The 18,946-nt window shown below is 35.4% G+C and overlaps 1 protein-coding gene across 1 annotated transcript in view; it reads left to right on the top strand.

Moving 5' to 3' along the window:
• Window positions 1-18,946, top strand: part of LOC132556141 (atrial natriuretic peptide-converting enzyme-like) — a 68,112-nt gene that overhangs the window by 27,635 nt on the left and 21,531 nt on the right. Inside the window, exon 3 of the mRNA XM_060220530.1 lies at window positions 12,224-12,271. Coding sequence (XP_060076513.1) covers window positions 12,224-12,271 — 48 coding nt within the window. The remainder of the gene's footprint in view (window positions 1-12,223; window positions 12,272-18,946) is intronic.

Below are 18,946 nucleotides of genomic sequence, written 5' to 3'. Positions count from 1 at the left end.
TCTCACTGTTTCTGTACTAACCACTAATCCCGTACTTTCCACTGTTTATATACTAACCACTATTCCTGTACTTCCACTGTTTCTGTACTAACAACTATTTGTCTACTTCCCACTGTTTCCATACTAACCACTAATCCCGTACTTCCCACTGTTTCTGTACTAACAACTATTTGTCTACTTCCCACTGTTTCCATACTTACCACTAATCTCGTACTTCCCACTGTTTCTGTACTAACCACTAATCCCGTACTTTCCACTGTTTCCATACTAACCATTAATCCCGTACTTCCCACTGTTTCCATACTTACCACTAATCCCGTACTTCCCACTGTTTCCATACTTACCACTAATCCCATACTTCCCACTGTTTCTATACTAACCACTAATCCCGTACTTCCCACTGTTTCTATACTAACCACTATTCCTGTACTACTGGTTGTTATTACTTAAACAGAGAAGATCTTTTATGAGTTCTCATTCATATATTTATAAAACGAACCATAAAATTTCTCATCTTACCGAACCTCTTGTTTTTATTTTAACGTGGTTTCTGTGTAACATTTCACAACGTAGACTCTTGTTTTGTACAAATCTTTTGTTCGATCATCGCATTGTTAACGTTCAATTAACTTGATAAAACTTCTGGCATATATTTGAAAGCGAAGTATGTTAATTGCCATTGAGAATAGATAGTTTTTGAAAGAGTTCCAGCATAGCAGCTTCATACGAGCCAATCTTGTTCCTAAAGCATCGAGACGGCAAATGTGTCATACCTATAAAAATATAACAAACTGTGGTGGAAAGATAGCTCCAGTAGGCGGAGATCCGACAGTGCTGGTTATATGTGATTATATGTTTTGATGGTTTAGGAGGAAGCTGGATGGACGAATATGTTTGATTTATAAACCTGACATATTTTGCTGGCAATTATGATACAAAGTTTGCAAGGTCATATAAACTATTTCTGTTCTCACAGCTATTGTAGTTATAAAAACTGTTGATTCCTTTCTGCAGGTGCGCCGGGGGTGGACAAACATTTTTTTTCTAAATATCGCTAACAACTTTCCAACTTTGGATAAGGGCATTCGGACAAAAACAAAGTTTCAAAACACAAACATTGAATGTCGGTTACATGTTCATGTAGTGACACGTATAATTTGTGTTGATATCATCAATGTTTAGAGCACAATGTATCGCTAGTATACATTTCGTCATATGTGTGATAAAGGTAAAAAGAATCTTCATCACAGATTGTTTTGGTTAATATCGCATTGCAATCGAACGTGCAGCTTACTGTCAAGAACTTTCCTAAGTCCGGGCTGTTAGGATTCATAACCGTTAGAAATTATCTACTCGTTTATATTTGAAATCAGCGATTTACTTTGTAAAAAAAAAAAAAAAAAAAACAAGAGAATTGGAGAAAATTATTTTCAAATATTTGGTTTTTATGCACCACTAGTCGGATTGAGGGGAGAGATTTTGATTTTACTTTTATTGTTTTGTAATATTTTTTCTAAATTGTCTTGTCATTGATTGTCTTCGTCATATAAGCGACAGGAAGCAGTGTTGAATCGTAAATACACAACGGAACTTAATCGAAACATAAAATCGATAGAAAAAACGGAGGTAACAATTCCCTTAAATACCAGAGGCGAAACCGAATGTAGACATTTAGACATTATATAGAAAAAACGTGTTCAAAACCTGGTGCAAATGTAGACCTACCGCTAGTACCACAAGCACAACGGAATGAATATGTCTCACAAATACAAGATACAAATGTCCCAGGGCACAACCAAGTGTATATATATATTTATATATAGGACTAATACCAGAGACAGAATCAAATGTAGACGCAGATATCAGAGGTTTAACCAAATATAGACTCAATATTTTCATTTCATCAAAACTAAGCATTGTGATATTACTGTTTAGCAATAACATCAAGCATAGTGCAATTTGAGGGTTAAATTACAACTGGAGATAATATGATAGTGTTATAAATCCTTGAAGTCAAGACACGTTTCAATAGCTTATGTAACCATCGACATTTATACGAAGGCCATACAAGTGAGGACACCGTTAAAGATGAAAATTAAGTAATAAAGATACAGTGATGGTCGGCAACGAATAAGAAAGTTGTTTGGATGTTATGGAGCGGTGCTGCTATATGTAAGATTTTACACGCACCATACTCAATCTAAGATATTCACCAACAGAAACGCCAGCTTTCTCACAGATGAACCTAAGCCTATAACAATTATACTTAATAATTTCAAATCCATGAAATCCAGTTATAGTTTTTTTTTATCTCTTGTTTCAGTAGGACTATTTTATTGAATTTCAAATATTCATACGCTATCATTTACTGCTTTAATTCAATACAATTGATGTGTATTAACCTTAACAGGATTTCTTCTATTTAATCATGACATTAAAATGTTTCGGTCGTTACCTAAACTACCTACGTGAAATTTATGGATTTCTATATATGCTAACGGTTAGATCTGCTTCAAGATGATCTCATTGTACTGATTATGGCTTGTTTTCTGCTTTAATGTTGTCGTAACATTACGTTGTGGTAATAATAGATGGTAGTTCTGTTTAACTGTTTAATCAGTAATACTGAATACGCCTGTATGATATTGAAGGTATAAGAGCTATTTGTACACTTTCATCAGTTGACTTAAACACTAAAGAATTTGATGTTCCTTAGTCTTACAGTATACAGTGCTGGATGTAACAATATGAAACGGTGTGAAACATTTGTTTTCTCTTCTCTGAATTGCTACTGCTATGATTTAATCATTATTATCACAGCCAAATCAAATGAAATAATTTGGAAACATCGCGTATACTGAAGTTGGTAGAGATTGAAGAAATGATGACACGGAATTCAAATTGGATCTATATTTATTAGTTTGATTATGCAATATAACGCATCAGTTTTCTTTATCAATGATAATTTCATATATTTTATTATATTCCGACGAGTATTTCCGCTGTATTCGAATGATTTAACAATGGACTGATATACTGATCAAGTGTGATTTACCTAAGACCCTAATTTGTAATGTTGAAGCTGATGGGAGAGAAAGCAGCTGGTGTTTATTGATTGTACTCAGTTTGTATAATTAGACTTCAGCGTGCATACGAGATGCGGTTTTGATGGAAATATTGAGTGGTATCGAAATGACAATCTTCGTCAGTCTGATTGTTCCTGAATAAACAAGTAATTGAAGATGAACAATTCGTACGCAATTAAGTGGGGTACTGGTCCTGCATTCTTAAACATGTTCTGATGTATTGATTGTTAAAGCATGATTTTGTGGAACAAATTTTGTTTGAGACAAGTCATTGTTTAACAGTAATAGACAACATATAGACACGCACACAATGTATTTGTAGATAATGTAGACTGATTTACATCTATGTAGAATACGGTCATGTTGTTTTATGTAGAAAGTTGGCCGAACATCGCTTACATCTACAACATCAATGTGCTTACTGCAACAGAACATAAATAAGAATTTACCAATAATCTTCCATGGAAATACTCGCCGAAATATCTCTGATCAGTATTTTTAATTAATTGATGAATGGATAGATGGATGAGTTGAGGCAGAGGTGGATAGATAGCGGGATGGATGATGGTGAGGATGGACGGACAGACAGTTTTTGTACGTGATACACAGGAACCATTAGGATTTAGATAAACACATATAATATCCTGTATGTATTTTACTAACCAGCAATGTGCAGCAAGTGGTAGTAGTCCTTACTTTATCTTTGGCTATGAAGTAAAGTAACTTTGCAGTAGCACCCCATTTAACCTGAAGTTTATGCAGATTGACGTTAAGTCCGACATGTTGGTTACCTGATGATCCTTCCCGTCGTTAAACAGTAGGGCACCTTCCCCTACTGAGTCTTACATCAACAGAATCGTATTTGGCCGTCAATTTACCTGTGGTGAAGATATTTACTCTTCCGGAGACCAGAATGTTGCCTTTCATTTTGTTTTGGTGTCTGATCGAGTCTTAATGATTCTGAATTTCCCTCTTTGTTTTTTTGTGTTACTAAGTGGCGTTTATCTTTTCTAATAATAGCTACAGGATGAACAGTTTCAATTTGATAGGCTAGACGTCAGGGGATATTCATTTAAAGAGGATACCTGTATATGTAGATAATAAACTTCAATAATTTCGGTTGATGATAGTCATAATTCAATCCGGTGCTAAAAATACTGTTAAGGTGGATTAGAGTAAGGACTAATCCTATGAGACGAGTTAAGCCAAGTAAAAGTCAAACCACAATAGACATAATATGCATATACCTGTGGGTAGATTTAGTATAATATTAATATATACCAAACACTCAGAATTTATCGAACAGAGAAACATTTTTTAAACTTAAAAATTAGTGCAAATATTTAGAGATTTCTACAAATATAAGTAATGACAAGGAGGATATGATGCGATGAAACGGTAAGCATATTCTGATTCATCGATGACACTCGTCACAAAGATATAGGTCAATCAGATTTTTAGAAAGGAAAGGGCATATTACACTGTATCAAGCCTTGAACACATCGCACCTGACACCGCACAAAGAAATGCAATATTTACCTTTGCTTACGATCATCACACTTTTAAACGACATGCATCTCACGATACAGTAAAAACCTTATGAGATATCGAACCAAGAGAAACACGCTCTAAATATTCTCTCTTGTCAATATCATAACGTGGTTTCCACTGATTATCCTTAACACTGAAATTTCAATTATAGATATTGATTAACGACGGACTTTTTTCATTTAAACAGGATTTTGAAAGATAAAAGTTGATGATGAAAATGATTTTTTTTAATCGCTGAAGAAATATGCTGAATACCAATGGGTTACTATGTGTTTCAAGCTTGCTCTTATGATACTCATTTCATTTCATAGAAAAACGCCATGGCTAATTTTACCTGGCGATTGTAAATAGAGCATTTCGTATTACTCAGTAGTTGATAGACTCGAGTGTGAGGAAATCCACATTTAAACCATTCAGTATCTTTAAAAAGTTTTCAAACATTTTTTGCCAGAAAATCCTTATTAGCACCATAGCATGTGAGATTTCCAAGTTAGTGTACTTCATAGGGCAAACGTCCATCTGGAACTCCACACAAGAAATCAGTTGCAAACAAACAGTAGCTTTACGTTCGTTATGACTTACTGACACTAACAACTTAAACCTATAATTTCTATTAGTGCTATTCACTTGTGTGTCTTTTGATCATTCTGCGAGATAACAGGTGGTAGACACTACCGGTGGACGTTTAGACTCCGAGGTAATCTACATGTCATGTTTTATTTCATTAAGTAGTAATGCCATTCTTTTGAAATTATCAGATGTATGAAAGTTATTTGAATTACGGGGCTAGTGCTCTTTCACATCTAGATCTTGACATTTATTTCGATCAATTTTCTGTTTTTCTCCATAAATCTCTTAGGTTTCAATATTTAGATTCTTTACCCTATAAGGACGAAACAGTTGTATGACGCAGTTTTAATCCTTATCGTGCTCTACCGTATGTAATTCTAAAATTGTATGGAAAGGTGCCATTCATTTTGTGTGTATTTTATGAAGCAGTAAACACTGCTAGTGGAAATTTAGTACTCGATGTATTGCAGTAACCTCCATACAACATTTTAGTCATTCGAATAGTGATACGGTTTACAATATTAAAAAAGCACTTTCTTTAGAAATTTTCAGATATTAGAAACAAATACTGAATTATGATGCGAGTCAACCTACCCATAAATATTTTGACATTTCTTCCGATCAGAGTTGTTTTTTCCTTGGGCGTCTCCAAGGTTTAAATATTGTGGCCCTTAGCAAGACTGACGAGTTCTGTAGGAACGAAAAAGCTGTATGCTGCTGTTTAATTAAATGTTTGGCTCTTCCTTTGTTCTAAATTATTGTGTGTCTTTTGTACAATTTGCCATGATTATTCTTTTCTGAAAATCCACTCCGTGACAGGAAAAGGTTAATAATTCCTTAAAAAATACTAGACACGTCGCTCTGTGAAATCTGATTGAAAGCCCCATCACTTTTAAGTAGATAGCAATGCGCAATAAACTGCTTTTACTGAAAAAAGCCTAACAAAATACTGTTCATATTGCGCTACCATCTTCTCTTGTGTAGTTTGAAAATGGCATGAACAAGAAAGAACTTTAGACAAAGGTAGAAGAGAAAAAGAAAAAGTTCGATATTTAACAGTCATTACATAGTTCATTTGTACACACCATGAAATCATTGTCTCATTATTATCGACAACGTTAGTTAATATATTTCTATTTTCAAAGCCATTGCTTTTCTTTCATTTATTGCATGTTACATTTAATTTGTCTACGTCTCATTTATTGGAATTGAGGACTCGAGGGATTTGTTTTCTATTTCCGGTATCGATATAGCTAAATAACCTCAGTGTATCACACTAAATAACGGGTGACCACACGAGGATTGACTGACCTCTGCAGCATTCGTGTAGTGCCTATATACTCTCTTTAGGGCATCAGTCACTTACACCAAACAAATCTTGTCAATTGAAGGGGTTAATTCAACGGTAGTATTAACTGTTAACTCTGATGAAATAGAAATTGGTGTGAGACATAAAAAAATAAAGATCTCCCACGAACAGTGTTGAAGGATAATACCCCAAATTCAGTACAGATAAGGCGTAAATCAGAGGTAAGAAACCCAATAAAGCCACTAGTGTTGTTACAGCTAATGAAGGTTCGATTCCCTGGCTGTACTTAAATTCATAGTTTTTTAGGTGGTAAGAATGTGTAGGTATGACACATGTTTCATTACATAGCAGTTTTTATACATCAACTTCGTCAGTATTTCCGTTCGTTGACCTGTGATTCTGTTCATGGCCCCAACCAGTCTTTTGAGATCCTCATTTACTGACATTATTTGCTGACATTACTTGCTGTAAACATCCTGGACTTGTTCTCTGTTGGTAATATGAAGTTGCCATTTTTAGGTTGATTTAATGTTCAACATGTCGATATGTCGTATTTGACTTTTAAAATTGGTTAAAGGCCGTTTCTAATTATTTGTTTGTTTAATTAAGATGTTATTTCAAAGGATAAGATATGAGCATAGTATTCAATAACCGTTTTCTTCCCAAAAGAGATTGTTTGACCAAATGAAGAAGCTAGATAAATTCTTTGATTCGAAGTCGATTTTCCATTGGTGTATACGATTATCAATAACAATGATGATTTTGTGATTTATTCATCTGAGCTCAGATAATAATTCATATGGGATCTCTTGTTTCCTGTGTTGTGGAAATAAAAATGGATGTTTGTAATACATTCATCATCCCTTCACGAGTCTTTCTTTGATGATTAATGCGAAATTCACAGAACAAAATACCACTGCGACACCGCAACAGCAACGACTCTAGAAAATTTGTAAAGGATATTTAATTCAATTTCTTTTTTAAATAAAAAGATGGTGTCCCGATAGGTTTCAGCAATTTCACCTGTGTAAAGGGCAGTGAGTGTGGTGACATCAATCATTAGAATTAAGGATGGTGGCCTCTTGATCGATTGCTTGGTATTAACAATTCCTATTTCAGGATCTTAGTGAATTCTTGTGTATTTCTTAACAAAGATGAATTTACCCCTTGAACATATAGTTCAACTACCGCCAACAATGCTGAAAAATATACCGTAACAGGATTTGAAAATATGAAATCTTCATGATTGATCTCTCCTCACTTGAAAACAATATTTTTTTCATATTTCAGCTTAAGTGCATTTTGCTGTAGATGAGGTTATATATCAAGTTTACTTTCACTGCATTTTACGGGCGATTTGTCATTCTTGGGGAAAAAAGCAAATAAATAGATGTTTCAGCTATCTCCTTTTTAAACAAAGAGGAGAAGAATGATAGTTTCCTGTATAATGTTTAGTAACAGGTATATTTCAATGAAGATGAGATTGTAAGGTATCCATGCCGACGCTTTTTAATTTCTTCGATCTGATGTAACTATGTATCATTTCCGACTCTATAGCTGTCATCGGTAGAGTAAAGATGGTTTTCCTGCCCTGTTAGCGTGGGGAATTTTGATAGAATATAAGGACAACGAATCATTTCTTCATACCAACATGAAAGATCGTTGCTCCGATTATTGGCATTTGCTTCAGTGTAAAATTAGAGGCGAGAAATCTGCTTAAAGGATGTTTCCAGGATCCAATTAAAACCGTTGATCTTTATTTGAATTATGTTACTGGTTTAACGTCCGAAGGGGAAACTAGCATATCTAAAGCTTAATGTGTTATATGTAGGTTTATATTAAAAAAAACGGTTTAGATACAATAGCTAGGTATGGATATTAGCTAATCTATCTGTGGTCAATTTGGATAAAACTATCCAGCTGTTCTAGGCATGTCCTGGAGAAAAACAACCACGAACAATTTAGTGGCGTGTGATATAAATACATGACTGATGGTGTTCTCATGTCTAGTGTAATGTTCTATATTGGTGGTTACACATTCATACTCTGGGACAATGTATATTGATAGAGTGTAAAATGTCACACGTTTATAGGTTATGAATGGGATAGCACAAGATAAATACATAAGATGCTGGTGATTAGGAGAACCCTATTAGGATAAAGATACATTCACAGAAAAGGTCCTAACCCTAACACGGTAATGGATGTTCTACAGCGAAAAACGTGTCTGCCTTAGACTGATTAATTCTGGGAAGAATTGAACAATGTTTCTATCTACTGTTAGTGATGATGATACATATCTCTACAGTGATTTTATGATCTTCAATATTCAACTTATCGTGATTGATCAAACATTAGTGTGACTACTTACTTTAAACATCATGTCTTGAATGTAATTCATGACATTAAAACTGCGTACGTAAACTTTACTATTTAAATAAGTTCTCACCAAATATCATGACTTATAATAGTTTAAAATTGTTGATGCTTTCAGTTCGATGTACTAATGTTAAATAGCGAGTTGTGTGTCCACTGCGTAGAAACGGTAGTAATGTTTCTAAATAAAGGCAATACAGAATTTGCGACAGGAAAACGAATAACAATGACAAGTAGACATATTCTGTAGGCATTTAGCTGTTTGATATCTCTTCATGTTCACTTACGTAGAGATAAGACTGTGGCAAGCGTCAGCCACAGCCTGGCGAATTACATTGGATTTATTTATATCTCGAATGTAAATACAGGTTTTAAGTATCAGCGGAAACTGTAATTAAATAACTTCAACCAATAATATCAGGCAATGCCAATAAACATGATACTATTTATAATCAGATAGTGTTTTAAGGGGTTGTTGCATCGAGGGAACATTCTAAACCTGTTATTGTTTGAGATGCGTTACTATAAACCGCTGATACGTCATGGTGGTACTCAGTGGATTTTTATGCTCAACTAATCAAAGGAACACCTATAACGTCGTGGCAGCTCCAATAAACAGAATGTTTTTATACTGTAGTGTTAAAGACTATATACAGCCATGAGCGGGACTTGATGTTCTAAACCAATCATTTGTATTTCTTTATGGGACAACAAACATTTCTCTGTTATCTCAAGGTTGTTTGTTGTTCCCGAAACCTTTCGTAAATCACGGCTTCACGTCATTAAACCTGTTACCGCTTTAAATGGATCCTTACGTGACTCTACGTGACCTTGGCATTTACAAGATGGGATTGTGCCAGACGACACTTGTATTGTCAGAATTAAGGGAAATTTTATGCTGAGATAGATATCAGAATAGACATGCGAGTGAAATTCTTCAATGCTAGGTTCTTGACCTTCACCATTTTTGTAAAACGTAAGTTTCCATATCTTTAATTGACTAGAACAGTGTCAGATGTTTCCGAAGAAAAAAGTCATATTTAGTTAAAACACATTTTCACGCGATGAAATCAAACAGAATTGCACACAAGTTGAAAAAAAAGATCAACGTCTTTGCCCATATAACATACAATACAGGTGATACACAGCAAAATACAAAATGCCTACTAACATGATGATAGTTTTAAGGATAGAATGAACATTAAAATATAAAATGACATGATTGATGCGAGCACCGAAAGCACCTGTTATTAAGTATGAGAATGATGAAGAAAATATGATAGTAATATAATTCTAAAATTTCAGCTCAAGTATTTTATTGATGTTACTATTTATAGAAATGTAAAACGGTTTGAACTCTTCATACGTTCGCAAACAGCCGGAAGGAAAAAGTACACTTGATCCATGTAACAAGATGTCTATATCTATCTCTCCGTACCTTGCCAATTTAAAAAAAAAAGTTGTTCTCTGTTTTCTTCGTGTAAATGGCATTCAAAGAAAGAATGGATAACATTCCCAAATGGATATGAACAAGTACATGCAGCAGAATGGACTAAATTAATCTGAATTTTCCGCACTACAACCGTGTCTGAGTTTAGCACGAAAAAAAATCCTAATGAATAATATTGATGTACCCTATCTACATTCATTGTAGTCCTACTTTTAAATATATTCAGACACCGGAATTCCTAAATGACATATCTAGCGAATTCCACGTTATAATCATGTCCGAAATAAAAGATTTTTCATATGTAACTAAACAAAAGCGAGGTATAACTTAACTTTAGATTATGTTGGCTTACGTGATTAACATTCCTGAGTAGAAGATTTTTCAGATACGACGGAGTATTCTGTACATATTTTTATTAAAAAGGATCAATCTTTTCTACTTTCTACACTCTTCAAATTTTGGCCACCCTGTCATGAAATATAGAGATTGTCTGCTCTCAAAACACGGAAGACCCGTAACAATTCTAGCTGCCTCTAGTTGAAATTTTTATAATTTGTCCGAGTCTCTTATAGTACAGCCGTGTCATAATTCAGATGTATATTCCAAGAGAGGTCAAACAAAAACAACATATGTTTTAGACAAAGTATCTTTATACTTCTACCCCCGCATCACTGAAAGATGTTTAGAGACCGACTTTGAAATACTATTTTTTTTAGAGGACCATTTCCCGTTTTCATCCAATAATACATCTATGGTAGTCAGACGTTTATAAGTAGGTGTTGTTGAATTATAAATTCAACACCATTATTTTCCAAGAGAACCTTGAAATAATACAACTTCGTTTTTATTGGGATCAAAACTAACTTGCCACTGCGTTGACCAGTTTTCAGTATCTGATAGATCATGGTTGATATAATATTCATTTTCTTAACTGTTATTAGAAGATTAGGCGACAAAAGTGTCTCCTGCAAACATTTGAACAAGATTATACAAATTGTCTGCTATGTCATGATAAATATTTGAAACAAAAATGTCCAAAATATTGACCCTTGTGGTACTCCGGCATTAATGTCACCTACTCAACATACTTCTCTAATGAAAACCCCTCTTTGTTTTGCGACCACTCAAATAATCTTTTAGCCATGGAGAAGATATCATAAGAATATATTTTTGTCAATGGACCCTTGTGTAAGAAAAAGCCATATTTACAAGTCGAGCAAATAAAATGCTGATAATGAATCTTATTGTGTGGGTGGTTCTAGACTTAATTTCCCAAAGACAAGCTCTTCCACGACTTGTACACTAAACGAAAAGAATAGTAAAAAGGCAAACATTGTATTATTTTGACACTATTTTCTTTTTGCAAACAACTAATTGCATTGTCATGATTTAATTTAATTTCATGATGTTTCACTATACCAACAAATCACTCGTATTAGTCTGATTTTTATCTTTGCAGTTGATACAAAGTTTTTTATTCTTTGAATCCATGAAATAAATATTACTTTATCATATTGCTTTATGACAAAACTGTTGAGCATCTATATTCCAATCGATACATGGTTTTATCGATGTCGGACTCGATGTCGGACTTCCTGTTTAGCCGATATTTTCTGTACACTGATAAAACATATGTCCATCTCATTATAATTATCTAATGGTGTATGAAGACAAAGTTATTAGGTAAATATTTAAGAAAAATAGCAAATTACTGATTGCTGTTGAGTCGTTGTTTTTGTCTGTCTCCTGTCGTTTGTGAGCACGTTCACATGGTGTGATTCCCCAGCTGATGGGAATGCTCTAAACACCCTTGACTTACGATTAAGTCTATCACTAGTTGCTAATGGAATGAAATTCATATTTACCATGTTTTTTTTTCAGGTTCCCGATCAGGAACAAAAGAAGAAGTTCCATATCAACCAACTAATGGTGAGTAGCTTTGGCATCATTCTGTATCACAGAGAAGCTTTACTATTCTTGTATTAACCATTCGGAAATGCATAGAAGCTTAATTATACTTGTATTCGTCATTCTGTATCACAGAGACGATTTACTATTCTGGTATTCATCATTTAAAAATATTTGTTTAACATCATTTACATTGTCAATAATCAAAATGATTCCAGTGTTTAATTAATTGTTGATGGAAAAGGACGTTTCTAGGTTGTCATAACTTGTGTCCGATTCCTTTCGAATTTTTCAAATAAAATATGTTTTAACAAAACACTTCACATAAGTCACATTACACACGCAATTGACTACAGAGAAATTATCGACATTTGTACAGAATCTTTATTTAAACTCAAATTCGATAAAAACGTGAGCGAAGTATGAACAAAGCAAAATGTACACGGAGACCTCTGAAAACGTACAACAGATTCGAATTAAAGAATAAGAACGGGTGTTCCAGGAGTGTAAATGTTGCTTCATCCACGGAATAGCTTGTTCATGTAAGTGTTGTCACATTCCCAAATGAGAACAAAGTAAACGTCAAACGAGCCACAAGACATCAGACACGTACGACTTAAAAACGCGAAAAGAAAGAGACTATTTTCCAAGGAGATCCTCTCGATGACCGTTGAAATTCCCCATACTGATACACTCTACATGAATTATTATTTTAAGTGTAAATATATATTTAACACTGATAACAAGCAACTGTCTTCATCAAGACTTGATATCTAACTTAAGAGTTTCTGTTTCAGGTAATAAACCCGTTAATTACATCTTAAGATTTCTAATACATCATAAAAAATTCACATATTTCTGAAACTGTTAGTTTTACCAATTAATCAGCAGCAGCATTTCAATATAGGTTATATTACGCCCCAAATATTGTTACAGAAAAGGTGAATTCATCGTCGGAAAACTATTTCATTGTGGTAAAAACAGATAACACAAATTAGTGTGCTTTGTAAAACTCTATACACGTATACATATACAACAACCACTTGTGTAGCCTCTGTTTCTCATAACATCAATATCGTCAATATTTGTTGTCATGACCAACGTGTAATATGAATTGTGAGCTGTGATTAGCTGAAGGTTCTCTTAGATTGTGTTTTAGTGTAATCAAAAGCTGTTTGCGCGAACATTTGTTTCATTCTAATCTGTGTAATTAACAGAATCTTACATTCGTTTTCAAATTTCTGTAGGACTTACAAAACTCATCATGAGTTTTTGATTTAATTTCGCCTGAAAATTTCTCACACTTCTTTCATATATATCATATGCCTTGAAACTGTAAGAATCTCTATATGTCATTATGACATAGCAACATGTAACTTAATTAGTTACAAATATAGTACATATGCAGACACTTTGAAGTATACTTAGGTCACAATCAAAAGCAAAAAGCTTTAAGTACCTGTGCTTTGTTTTAAGGAGCTGCCTAACCAATTAGCAACTCTTTCATTATTAGACATGTGTCGACTAATTAGTATTCATATATGCTTAAACGGTATAATTTGTTTACTCAAAGGTTGTATATAGCGGTCTTCGGCTTTCAGGGAGCTCCCTCTATCGTTACGATTACGTCACATATAACATGAACATATTAACGCCGTTATTTGTCATGTATTAGGAGGTCTTACCAGACACGTAACAGCCCATGGTCAATCTAGTTGTTTCATTCCGAAATGTAATAACTGGTTTAGGGAAAGATATTGGCAATCCTAATAATTTCTCCGCGTTTAAAGCAGGATTGATCGTGCACCACGTGGTGTTATACATAATGTTGACATAAAAGAAAAATTGAGGAACAATGTTATCTATTACAGAATGATTTATACTGTTTTATATTGATATAACATCCTGGCGTTGAGGTGTTTCCTGTACACTAGAATAAATCGCTAGCCTAAAAAGACAATATCAGTCTGAAATTTGCACAAACAATGAAAAAAATTGGATGAGTGTATATACCACAATTGAATAATAATGATACTAATAATATACTGTTCAGGAGGGGCACCTTCCATTTTATTGCTATTCAGGAGTTGAAATCATGTAATCGCCACGCATGCTTGCATGTTTATAGGAGACTCTAGATTCCCGAAACACAGCTTTGGTTTATGATGGTTTGGTATTGTTTTTGTATGCTTCGTCGTTCATTCGGTCAATGTGTTAGGAAGTCGACAAACATTTTGCTTTTTTTTCTCTGACATGATGAAATATTGTAAACTAGACCTCCATGATCCCTAATTGGACATGCTAAAATTGAAGGCGGGTCGGTGAAGCCCCGTAGCCATCAGACATTGATTTGAAGCATGATATGATTATTTCTCACGGCGATATGATGGAGTAATTATCCGACATGCCTTCTTATTACGCATATTTCAATTGCAATGATATCTGAAGAAAAAAAAAATAGAAAAAAAAAAGAAAAAAAAGAAAAAATTGAATTATTTTTCTCGGAGCAATAAAAGGGAATTTGACGAAATATGATATCTTTATTCACTTTGATTTAACTGTAGACAAAAAGCAGCTGATTAGCAGTCCTATTATCTTCCATGTTACCTTGTTTCGCTTGATAAGCTGCTGGATGGATGATAACAAAGCCCTTTGTACATGATATCGTAGTCCTTAGTTTTGTCGGCGTCAAATTTCATCAATTTGGAAACAAGATCCCACAAAGTCATTTTCGACTCAATTAGGAAAATATATGCAGATTGTTACAACTGCTTCTCTAAAAGTGTTAAAGGGGCCAGGTTAAAATTAAGATCCATTTGTCGCCCGTTATCCATGCATCAATTTGTGGAAGCTAGGGAGAGCAAAGAAAGCCTTTAAAACCACCAACCTTCTTAATTTGAAGTTTCATCTTTAATACAGCTTCGAAAGATTGACTGAAGGGATCTTAAAAGATCACTCATTTATTCTTAATTATTACAACCCGTCGAAAAACTGATAACAAAGCCAACGAGTATTTTGTTAATTTTTTCTTTTCGCACAATAATGAATGAATTTTTAATTTATGATATATTCCGTTCTTAGAAGAGGGCACTCACAGTTGAGATATAACAGTGTTTCTGTTTGGTGTGTCCTTGTACAAGGAGAAATCGACGTTGATATGTGTACTCAAAATACAAAAATGTCAGTAAAAGGGAGCGTATGTTGAAATACATTTACCGTTCGACCTAAGCAAACTAGATATAGACGAAAAGAAGACATTTTTTCACGCTGCGGGTTTTTATTTCTGTATTTAACTTTACGTACGTGACAATAAGCTGAATATATTAAGACTTAGTCACTCATTGTCTTCTTTTTGGTTCTTCAAAGTGTCTTATATTGCACTATACTAAAGGCCATATCCGCAAAAGCATTGATACATAGTCCGTGATGTCTTTCCTAAGGAGCCGGCTTTCTGTAATGTGGGAAATCTATATTTAGGAAGAGACACTTGTCGAACTTGGTCGGCTAAATGTGGAAACGCATACTTTACTTCGACGTTAACTAAATTACATACATCTATTACCAACTGACCACAGATGCCACGGACGGGTCTGCATTTGGAATCACTATAATGTCATAAAGTCGGCAATGGCACGCGCAGCAGTGATCGCAACGTGTGACGAGAAAATGATACGGAGCCTGCACAGATTCCAGAGGTAAAATCGTATTCCCTGTAAACATATATAATGCCCTCCCCCCTTCATGTAACACATGCATAGGAATAATGCTTATTCTTGTTCCTAATAAATGTTAACAATGCTGACACACATGTGTATGTTGTCAGCAAGGAATAATAACAACAGTTTCCTCAAACTCCTATTTATAAGTAATTCTGACTGCAATCAAACAAAATTAAAGGCCCTATCTGATCTGATCATTAAAATCCTACTTGTAAAATAGGAACTTTATCAATACAGAACAGACATTGATTTTGGTCATCAAACAGATTATTGAGGATACCAAAAAGACTCTGTCCTCCTGTTCGCCAAACAGAACATTGGTGTACGGAATAGACACTGACTTTTTGTTAACCAAACAAACAGAACATAGAGGATACAAATAAACTCTGTCCTTTTGGTCACCAAACAAAACATAGAGGACACAGTGCAGGACTTCGCCCTTCTGATTGCCAAACAGAACACTGAGTATATAGAGAAGGCGGTGTCCTCCTGGTCACCAAACAGAACATAGAGGACACAGAAAAGGCCTTAGCCCTTCTGATCACCAAACAGAACACTTAGTATATAGAAAAGACGCTGTCCTCCTTGTCACCAAACAGAACATTGAGGATACCGAAATGACACTATGCTCCTGGTCACCAAACAGAATAATGAGAATACCGAAATGACACTGTCCTCCTGGTCACCAAACAGAACAATGAGAATACCGAAATGACACTGTCCTCCTGGTCAACAAATAGAACAATGAGAATACCGAAATGACACTGTCCTCCTGGTCAACAAACAGAACAATGAGAATACCGAAATGACACTGTCCTCCTGGTCAACAAACAGAACAATGAGATTACCTAAATGACACTGTCCTCCTGGTCAAATGACCTAAATGACACTGTCCTCCTGGTCACCAAACAGAACAATGAGAATACCGAAATGACACTGTCCTCCTGGTCACCAAACAGAACATAGAGGACACAGAAAAGGCCTTAGACACTGTCCTCCTGGTCACCAAACAGAACAATGAGAATACCTTAATATGGTCACCAAACAGAACAATGTCACCAAACAGAACAATGAGAATAGAAAATGACACTGTCCTCCTGGTCACCAAACAGAACATTGAGAATACCGAAATGACACTGTCCTCCTGGTCAAGAATACCTTAATGAAACAGAACAATGACACACTGTCCTCCTGGTCACCAAACAGAACAATGAGAATACCGAAATGACACTGTCCTCCTGGTCACCAAACAGAACAATGAGAATATCTTAATGACACTGTCCTCCTGGTCAACAAACAGAACAATGAGAATACCTTAATGACACTGTCCTCCTGGTCAACAAACAGAACAATGAGAATACCTTAATGACACTGTCCTCCTGGTCACCAAACAGAACAATGAGAATACCGAAATGACACTGTCCTCCTGGTCAACAAACAGAACAATGAGAATACCTTAATGACACTGTCCTCCTGGTCAACAAACAGAACAATGAGATTACCTAAATGACACTGTCCTCCTGGTCACCAAACAGAACAATGAGAAAACAGAACAATGAAATGACACTGTCCTCCTGGTCAACAAACAGAACAATGAGAATACCGAAATGACACTGTCCTCCTGGTCAACAAACAGAACAATGAGAATACCGAAATGACACTGTCCTCCTGGTCACCAAACAGAACAATGAGAATACCGAAATGACACTGTCCTCCTGGTCACCAAACAGAACAATGAGAATACCGAAATGACACTGTCCTCCTGGTCACCAAATAGAACAATGAGAATACCTTAATGACACTGTCCTCCTGGTCACCAAACAGAACAATGAGAATACCTTAATGACACTGTCCTCCTGGTCAACAGACAGAACAATGAGAATACCGAAATGACACTGTCCTCCTGGTCAACAAACAGAACAATGAGAATACCGAAATGACACTGTCCTCCTGGTCACCAAACAGAACAATGAGAATACCTTAATGACACTGTCCTCCTGGTCAACAGACAGAACATTGAGGATAACGAAATGACACTGTCCTCCTGGTCAACAAACAGAACAATGAGAATACCGAAATGACACTATGCTCCTGGTCACCAAACAGAACAATGAGAATACCGAAATGACACTGTCCTCCTGGTCACCAAACAGAACAATGAGAATACCGAAATGACACTGTCCTCCTGGTCAACAAACAGAACAATGAGAATACCGAAATGACACTGTCCTCCTGGTCAACAAATAGAACAATGAGGATACCTTAATGACACTGTCCTCCTGGTCAACAGACAGAACAATGAGAATACCGAAATGACACTGTCCTCCTGGTCACCAAACAGAACAATGAGAATACCTTAATGACACTGTCCTCCTGGTCAACAGACAGAACATTGAGGATAACGAAATGACACTGTCCTCCTGGTCAACAGACAGAACATTGAGGATAACGAAATGACACTGTCCTCCTGGTCAACAGACAGAACAATGAGGATAACGAAATGACACTGTCCTCCTGGTCAACAGACAGAACATTGAGGATAACGAAATGACACTGTCCTCCTGGTCACCAAACAGAACAATGAGAATACCTTAATGACACTGTCCTCCTGGTCACCAAACAGAACAATGAGAATACCTTAATGACACTGTCCTCCTGGTCAACAGACAGAACATTGAGGATAACGAAATGACACTGTCCTCCTGGTCAACAGACAGAACAGAACATTGAGGATAACAGAACAAATGACACTGTCCTCCTGGTCAACAGACAGAACATTGAGGATAACGAAATGACACTGTCCTCCTGGTCAACAGACAGAACATTGAGGATAACGAAATGACACTGTCCTCCTGGTCAACAGACAGAACATTGAGGATAACGAAATGACACTGTCCTCCTGGTCAACAGACAGAACATTGAGGATAACGAAATGACACTGTCCTCCTGGTCAACAGACAGAACATTGAGGATAACG

This window comes from Ylistrum balloti, unplaced genomic scaffold, assembly GCF_031769215.1.
Source record: "Ylistrum balloti isolate Yb309-2 unplaced genomic scaffold, AGI_CSIRO_Ybal_v1 Utg370552, whole genome shotgun sequence".
Taxonomy (NCBI): Eukaryota; Metazoa; Mollusca; class Bivalvia; order Pectinida; family Pectinidae; genus Ylistrum; species Ylistrum balloti.
The sequence above is the reverse complement of the archived record's forward strand: the minus strand, read 5'-3'. Positions and strand labels throughout refer to the sequence as shown.